Below are 9,558 nucleotides of genomic sequence, written 5' to 3' on the forward strand. Positions count from 1 at the left end.
GGGAAGGTAAAAAAAACTTGGAACTTAAATAATACGTCATTGAATTTCAATCTCCGTGTACATGTGTACATTCAGGGTCAGTGACTAATTCATTTTAACATAGTTGGCTTCAAATTGCGAATTGTGATACATTGCGATATACCCATTCTTTATGTGTTTGGTGGTCTAAGCTATTTGTCAAATTGTAAATACAGAAATACATGTATTGTAACATAAGTGGCTAAACAATAAAAAAAAAAAAGCTAGCTTCGTTCAAGCTAACTGATCAACGGAGGCGTCCAAGGATCAATAATCCCAATGTATGTACAACAGCCATTAAAACGTGTGTGTTCCTGTGTATAGTTCAATCATATAGTCCCCCATTTGCCATGCTTTTAATACTAGCAGGTTTAAGGCCAGCATTACTAAAACATAAGATAGTAAATGTTCTGGTGAAGGCATGTCTATGCTCGGGAGCCAAGGTTGATGATGATACCACCACCAACCCAGGGAAACCACCAAAATTATCAAAGAAAAAATGGAGAAAGAAGTTCAGGAACAAGCCTGCATCAAATGAACACCTGCCCTGGGAGGAGAGACTGGCCGACTCTGTCACTCCTCTGTGGCGGCTGAGTTACTACGATCAACTCCAGCTGAAACAGAAGCACCAGGAGAGGATCCTACTACAGCTCTCAGATCAGCTCTTATGTGGAGAGTCGACCCAACATAAGGCCTTGACACAATGTCCTTCTCCACCCAGGAGTACCAAACTCAGCTTCCCTCTGCTGCCTATCTTACCGTCACCTGTCAGGGACGGCTACCGCAACAAGTCTACCTTCTCGGTCAACCGTGGCGTGGATGGCAACCCTAAGACGGTGGGGTTCTACGTGGGAACGGGAAAGGTGGGAAACATTGTGTGTGTGAACGGGGACCACCTCCTCAACATGCCCGAGAGACATAAGCTGGTGGCCAGGTGCTACCAGGACTTCCTCCGCCTTTCAGCCCTGGAGCCCTGTCTGCTGTTCCACGACGGAGGCCACTGGAGGGAGGTAGGATAGTATCTAAACCCAGTTCAGAGGGCCCACCAGTAGTTTCATATATTTGATGTATCCTAACACCATCACAACTGATTCATATTAATAGTGTTGGCATTCCTTCTTGATCAGATCTCACAACACTTGTATAGGTGTTTAACATATCAGCTAACCACATCATATGATATAGCAAGCAATCTGATGCCCGACTGTGCAGTCGATGAAGTGGCAAACAACCATTGGTTGATGCAATGCAACGGCCCTTTTTGAGAGCATCAAAACTGTGATGCATCTTAGGTAAATTAACTGACTTGACTGATCTACAAATAATAATGGTGCTCAGAAAGTGACTTTTTGGACATGAATGCCAAAACATTCAAGAGATAAAGGTGCTCAAAGTTGACCTATTTTGCATACCCACCATACCAAGAGACATCCATGTCTTCATCACTGGAAAATGTAAACGGTTGAGGTTGATATATTTTAAAACCTTACAAACAGGGTCGTCAACTATTTGATAAATTCTTGATAATTTTTGGATACATATAAATTGTCTTTTACATTTCTTTCCCCCCTAAATCTCAATGATCAAAAAAAGTGGAAATTCAGATTTTTTTCATATTCACATATTTCGTAGTTTTTAGCTCATCTGAGGTTTTCGAGTTGTGCCCGCCATCAGTTTAGACATAACATGTTCTTCAATACAGGGTGGGTGTCATGTATTCACTTGTAGCCTACTTCTCAGCTGAGATGCCTGTGAGAAGGACCCAATCACGTGATGGGCATTGGCTAATGAGATATCTGAGATAACCATGTGAGTGAGAGGTGCTTCGGAGCACGGCAGCCGGGAGAAGGGAATTATTATATTCAGCCCAAGGGCACAACGGCCACAGAAGGCATTGATTTTTTTAGGGGGCATTACGGCCACACAAAGGGGATGCCGCCGGGAAATTCGAGGCCTGCTGAGATTGCAGCCTGCAATACAAACAAATCAGAGCTCATGCCTTTCATGCAACTTTTTTCAAGTCATCATTAGAGTCGCATCACGCAGCCTTAAAATGTATTAACATATAGCCCAACATTTGTATCACAACTAAAGTTGCATACATAACTCTAAATTAAGCATATAGGAAGAGCTGTTTCTTTGTAAACCGCTCAACACAGAATAGTCGCATGTGTGCACTTCCTTGGAAATCGTTTGGAGAAAATATCCTTTCTATTTTATTCAGCTATGTTCAATTGTATTTTTTATTGTGATAGTGTCGGCCAGGGCCACTCAACTCTTACCCTACAAGGTCCGGCGCCTGCTGGTTTTCTCTTCTACCTGATAATTCATTGCACACACCTGGTGTCCCAGGTCTAAATCGGTCCCAGATCAATGAAAAAAAGTAATGAAACTGGCTTTAAGGTCCAGAGTTGAGTTTGAGGGGTGTAGGCTATATTAAATGGATTTATTCGACTTTTTAAAATGTAGATGTTCCAAAGGTCTTCATCAGTGGCTTGTAGGCTAGGCACAGGAGATGCTAAATGTGTTTTAGTTAATTACGGTCAATTACTGTTAGACGGGCAGTTATTTTCTTGACAATCACCGGCTGACAAAATTTCATGACCGCCACAGCCGTGTTCAAGAGTGTCAAATCCATGATGCATTGTGGGTAAATTGTGACTGACTGACTCATCTACAAATAATAACTAGTCGTTTATTTATGACGCAAGGTGATTCGTAGATAAGTCAGTCAGATGTCGAACAAGCCCAATGGTACAGGTGTTTCAGCTGTTCTTGTGTTGGAATACTTCAAATATATAGAACTGCTGGTGGACTGTGATTTTTTATTTGACCTTTATTAACTAGGCAAGTCAGTTGAGAACAAATTCTTATTTTCAATGACGGCCTAGGAACAGTGGGTTAACTGCCTTGTTCAGGGGCAGAATGACAGATTTTTACCTTGTCAGCTAGGGGATTTGATCTTGCAACCTTTCGGTTACTAGTCCAACGCTCTAACCACTAGGCTACCTGCCGCCCCAATGAAAAAGGCTGGGATAGGATAGGCCGATACTTTATTGTTCCTGGGGGTGGTAAATTGTCTTCGACACAGTACTGCTGTATACACATGAACCCTATAAATTATTACACACTCACAGGTGACAGTGAGGACCAACGCAGCAGGCCACACCATGGCCATCGTCTATTTCCACCCACAGAGGCTCACCCCGGAGGAGATAGAGGTCCATAAGTCCTCCCTGGTGGAGTACTTCACCCAGGGGCCTGGTGCCATCTGCCAACTAGACTCCCTGTACTTCCAGGAGAGCTCCATGACCCGTTGCAGCCACGAGGAATCCCCCTACCAGCTGCTGCATGGCCAGCCACACATACACGAGGAGGTGAATACAATACAATGCAATACAATATCACTGCAGTCTGTACTCCTCTGCAAATTGGCAGTCAATGGTACTGATATTATAATTTTTCACGCTTCATGTCCAAATCATCAATAAGTAACTTAATTGAGCTACACAATACATTTTCATACTTTAGCATGATTTGAACATGAATTGCAAAAAAATCTAAAATCAATACCATTTTACTTCCATTTGATTAGAATTTAGCATTTGGAAGCAGTGGCCAGGTAAATAAAACCAAAGCATGGGATTGCTGTCATCATACCTTGTCCATAGACTGCTTACAGCAGGGGTACTCAACTACTATTTGAGAAGGTTCAGTGACATAAACTTCCAGGGTGGCAAAGGTCCGGATGGATATCGTCCTTTATCGGCGCTGTGGTACAGCGTAGTAACAAACATAGTTGTCTACGACTTAGGAAACATGTTGTTATATAAAATGTACATTAATTACATTAAATGAGACTAAGAATTTTAATTAATTACATTATTTCGAATGTAAACATGTGCAACATTGCTGAAGAACAAAAGTGGTTGCATAATTGTCTATGCAAAAAGTGCACTGTGAACCATTTTTTTGTTTGTATTATTAAAAAAAAAAAAATAGCCCCTTTTCTCCCCAATTTCGTGGTATCCAATTGTTAGTAGTTACTATCTCATCGCTATAACTCCCATACGGGCTCGGGAGAGACGAAGGTCGAAAGCCATGCGTCCTCCGAAACACAACCCAACCAAGCCAAGCCGCACTGCTTCTTAACACAGCGCGCATCCAACCCGGAAGCCAGCCGCACCAATGTGTCGGAGGAAACACCGTGCACTTGGCGACCTGGTTAGCGTGCACTGCGCCCGGCCCGCCACAGGAGTCGCTAGTGCACGATGAGACAAGGATATCCCTACCGGCCAAACCCTCCCTAACCCGGACGATGCTAGGCCAATTGTGCGTCGCCCCATGGACCTCCCGGTTGCGGCCGGCTGCCTCAGAGCCTGGGCTCGAACCCAGAGTCTCTGGTGGCACAGAGACTCTGCGATGCAGTGCCTTTGACCACTGCGCCACCTGGGAGGCCTTTTATTTTATTTTAAAAAATAAAATAAAAGTAAAACCAGGTTTTACTTTTATGGAGGCATGTGCATGTTTTCTGGAGAACAAAGGAGAGTTGAACAAAAATAATATTCTGAATGCACAGAATGTCACCCAGGGCCTTGACCTACATTAATGAGAGAAATTACACTTTCGGTCTCCTGCCAATGCTTTGAACTTTGACACAAACGGTATGAGAGCAACTCTGAGACACTGGTGCAGGTGTTCATTGGTGAGCCTGGTGCGGTATTTGTTTTGAATAAAGTTAATTGTGGGGAAGGCTGATTCACAGCTGTATGTGAAGCCAAACATGGTCAGGATGTACAGTGCATTCTGAAAATATTCAGACCCCTTGACTTTTCTCACATTTTGTTATGTTATAGCCTCATTCTAAAATTGATTAAATCGTTTCCCCCCTCAATCTACACACAATACCCCATAATGAAAAAGCACAAACAGTTTAGATTTTTTTGCACATTTATAAATAATAAGGAACTTAAATAACTTAAATATCACATTTACATAAGTATTCAGGCCCTTTGCTATGAGACTCAAAATTGAACTCAGGTGCATCCTGTTTCAATTGATCATCCTTGAGATGTTTCTACAACTTGATTGGAGTCTGCCTGTGGTAAAGTGCACTTCAGAGCAAACACCAAGCCATGAGGTCAAAGGAATCGTCTATAGAGCTCTGAGACATGATTGTGTCAGCACAGATCTGGGGAAGGGTACCAAAACATTTCTGCAGCATTGAAAGTCCCTAAGAACACGGTGGCCTCCATCATTCTTAAATGGAAGAAGTTTGGAACCACCAATACTCTTCCTAGAGCTGGCCCCCCAGCCAAACTGAGCAATCAGGGTAGAAGGGCCTTGGTCAGGGAGGTGACCAAAAACCCGATGGTCACTCTGACAGCGCTCCAGAGTTCCTCTGTGGTGATGGGAGAACCTTCCAGAAGGACAGCCATCTCTACAGCACCACCAGGTCTTTATGGTAGAGTGGCCAGATGGAAGCCACTCCTCAGTAAAAGGCACATAACAGCCTGCTTGGAGTTTGCCAAAAGGCAACTAAAGGACTCTCAGACCATGAGAAACAAGATTTTCTGGTCTGATAAAACCAAGATTGAACTCTTTGGCCTGAATGCCAAGCGTCACATCTGGAGGAAACTACGGTGAAGCATGGTGGTGGCAGCACCATGCTGTGGGAATGTTTTTCAGTGGCAGGGACTGGGAGACTAGTCAGGATCAACGGAAAGATGAACAGAGCAAAGTACAGAGAGATACTTGATGAAAACCTGCTCTAGAGTGCTCAGGACCTCAGACTGGGGCGACTGTTCACCTTCCAACAGGACAACGACCCTAAGCACACAGCCAAGACAACGCAGGAGTGGCTTCGGGACAAGTCTCTGAATGTCCTTGAGTGGCCCAGCCAGAGCCCGGACTTGAACCCGATCAAACATCTCTGGAGAGACCTGAAAATAGCTGCGCAGCAACGCTCCCCATCCAACCTGACAGAGGTTGAGAGGATCTGCAGAGAAGAATGGGAGAAACTACCCAAATACAGTTGTGCCAAGCTTGTAGTTTCATACCCAAGAAGACTCAAGGCTGTAATCGCTGCCAAAGTTGCTTCAACAAAGTACTGAGTAAAGGGTCTGAATACTTATGTGAATATGATATCAGTTCTTTTATTTATATACAGTATTTGCAAAAATGTCAAACTGTTTTTGCTTCGTCATTATGGGCTATTGTGTGTAGATTGATGGATTTTTAAATCCATTTTAGAATAAGGTTGTAAAATAACAATGTGGAAAAAGTCAAGGGTTCTGAGTACTTTCCGAATGCACTATACGCATTAAACTACACAGTAAAAAATGCAAGAACAACATTGTATTAACATGTAGTTACATAGTAGCTGCTTTTTATGTATATTTTTTATTTATTGTATATATATATATTTTTTAGGGGGTAGATCAGCTTTAATATTGCAGATAGATTGTAGCTTCCATCAATGTAATTGTCTGCATCATTTCCAAATCCCCCATATATTTTTTTGCAAATATACAGTACCAGTGAAAGTTTGGACACAACCTACTCATTCAAGGGTTTTTATTTATTTTCATTATTTTCTACATTGTAGAATAATAGTGAATACATCAACACTATGAAATAACACATATAGAATCATGTAGTAACCAAAAAAGTGTTAAATAAATCAAAATATATGTTATATTTGAGATTCTTCAAATAGCCACCTTTTGCCTTAATGACAGCTTTGCACTCTCTTAGCATTCTCTCAACAAGCTTCATGAGGTAGTCACCTGGAATGCATTTCAATTAACAGGTGTGCCTTGTTAAAAGGTAATTTGTGGAATTTCTTTCCTTAATGCATTTGAGCAAATCAGTTGTGTTGTGACAAGGTAGGGGTGATATACAGAAGATAGCCCTATTTGGTAAAAGACCAAGTCCATATTATGGCAAGAACAGCTCAAATAAGCAACAAGTCACCTGGAATGCATTTCAATTAACAGGTGTGCCTTCTTGAAAGTTAATTTGTGGAATTTCTTTCCTTAATGCGTTTGAGGCAATCAGTTGTGTTGTGACAAGGTAGGGGTGGTATACAGAAGATAGATTTGGTAAAAGACAAAGTCCATATTATGGCAAGAACATTTCATATAAGCAAAGAGAAAAGACAGTCCATTACTTTAAGACATGAAGGTCAGTCAATGCTGAAAATTTCACGTTGAAAGTTTCTTCAAGTGCAGTCGCAAAAACAATCAAGCGCTATGATGAAACTGGCTCTCATGAGGACCGGCACAGGAAAGGAGGACCCAGAGTTACCTCTGCTGCAGAGGATAAGTTAATTAGAGTTACAAACCTAAGAAATTGTAGCCCAAATAAATGCTTCAGAGTTCAAGTAACAGACACATCAACATCAACTGTATAGAGGCCTTCATTGCCAAATTGCTGCAAAGAATTATGCATTCATTAATGAATACCTAAATCGGACTTTCTTGTTAAGTGTCCGATAATCTACCATTTACATAGGAGTGGTTAAAACATGCTAATAACGGTCCTCTGAGTATATAAAAAAAAAAGTTTGGTATACCTCAACTGGTATGCCATCCAGCCCTGGAGTTTTCCCAGATTTAAAGGCTTTAATTGCATCAAGAAGTTCCTCCTCTGTAATTTCACCTTCACATGATTATTTCTGTACAGCTGTTAATTTTACATTATTAATAGAATAAAATCCATACGATTAGCTTCGGTTAGAGGAGATGGAGACTGAAACAAAAACATATGTTTAAATTACTCTTTCAAAATTTCATTTGGTGAATCATGGGTGACTCCATCATTTGTAGCAAGTTTAACTCATTTCTTTTTGGTAGCATTTCTATGTTGAAGATGAAAATATTATTTGGTGCATTTTCCCCCATATTCCATCCAGTTTTCTTTATTTTTATAATATATTACACTTGATCTTTCTTGAATAAGTTCCTCCATTTATTTTTGTTTTTCCTCTAACTTATTCTGAGCCTCTATGGTACATTTTTTATTGCTATCTGTTCTGTTATACCTTCTATTTCCTTTGTTAATATGGACGCTTGACCTAAATTGCTTTTGTTTTAGTACTGAATTGCATGGCCCCTGAAGGCACATTTAAAAGTGTCCCATACAATAAGGGGATCTGCTGTACCTATGTTATGTTGGTAAAATTCAGTTCAAATCAAATTGTATTTTAGTTATACAGTTGAAGTCGGAAGTTTACATACACCTTAGCCAAATACATTTAAACTCAGTTTTTCACAATTCCTGACATTTAATCCTAGTAAAAATTCCCTGTCTTGGGTCAGTTAGGATCACCACTTTATTTTAAGAATGTGAAATGTCAGAATAATAGTAGAGATAATGATTTATTTCAGCTTTTATTTCTTTCATAACTTCTGACCCACTACCACTGGAATTGTATACAGTGAATTATATGTGAAATAATCTGTCTGTAAACAATTGTTGGAAAAATTACTTGTGTCATGCACAAAGTAGATGTCCATACCGACTTGCAAAACTATAGTTTGTTAACAAGACATTTGTGGAGTGGTTGAAAAACTAGTGTTAATGACTCCAACCTAAGTGTATGTAAACTTCCCACTTCAACTGTACGTTTTAGTTCAACATTCCTCTGTCCTAGTTTAAAAAATAAAAAAAGTTATAATCCAATAGGCTTTTATGAAATTTCCAATATCCTCGCCCATGTGGAAATTCAGTAAGAGTAATGTTATCTGATAGTCGACCGCATTCTCTCCCCTATCAACACTTTTGGTGCCAACGAGAATGACATCAGTAAGTAGTCAAGACGACTAGCTTGATTGAGCCTCCTTCATGTATATCTCACTAGGTCAGGATATTTAAGCCTCCATATATCCACTAGTTCCAATATATCCATGACATTTGTGATTTCCTTAAGAGCATGAAGGTGATAGTTTGTAGTGTGATTTCCTTTATGGTCCATCGAGGTATTTAAAACAGTATTACAATCTCCCACCATAATAATAGCGTCTTGTATTGCTTGTAGGGTTGATAATGTATTATCTATATTTTCAAAGAAACATGGCTCATCATGTAAAGGTTAATGAGCCATATCTGTTTATGGTCCAATAACATAAGTAATATCATCCATCTGCCTTGCGGATCTGTTTGGACAATTTTGCACATTCGGATCAATATTACTGTTAATTTATTTTCATCACCCTTTTGAGTTTCTTTGCCCCTGGGAGAAATATATTTCACCCCCCAGTCCTTTTTCCAACAACTTCATCTAAAATTGTTGAATGAGTTTTCTGTAAACAATAGATATTATGTTCTTTCTCTTTAAGCCAATAAATTTATTGGTCACATACACATGGTTAGCAGATGTTATGCGAGTGTAGCGAAATGCTTGTGCTTCTAGTTCCGACCTGGCAGTAATATCTAACAAGTAATCTAACAATTTCACAACAACTACCTTATACACACAAGTGTAAAGGAATGAATAAGAATATGTACATATAAATATATATGGATGAGCGATGGCCG

At 40.2% G+C, this 9,558-nt stretch overlaps 1 protein-coding gene across 2 annotated transcripts in view; it reads left to right on the plus strand.

Moving 5' to 3' along the window:
• The first annotated feature begins 15 nt into the window (after window positions 1-15).
• LOC111977882 (tRNA (uracil-5-)-methyltransferase homolog B) overlaps window positions 16-9,558 on the plus strand; it is an 18,901-nt gene continuing 9,358 nt past the window's right edge. Inside the window, exons 1-2 of one of the 2 annotated variants that reach the window (XM_024007648.2) lie at window positions 20-1,028; window positions 3,156-3,395. In XM_024007648.2, the coding sequence (XP_023863416.1) occupies window positions 369-1,028; window positions 3,156-3,395 (900 nt within the window). In that variant the 5' untranslated portion in view covers window positions 20-368. Of the gene's footprint in view, window positions 1,029-3,155; window positions 3,396-9,558 lie in introns of both variants that reach the window. The other variant, XM_024007649.2, reaches the window with a different exon arrangement.

Source organism: Salvelinus sp. IW2-2015, linkage group LG18 (genome assembly GCF_002910315.2).
Source record: "Salvelinus sp. IW2-2015 linkage group LG18, ASM291031v2, whole genome shotgun sequence".
Taxonomy (NCBI): Eukaryota; Metazoa; Chordata; class Actinopteri; order Salmoniformes; family Salmonidae; genus Salvelinus; species Salvelinus sp. IW2-2015.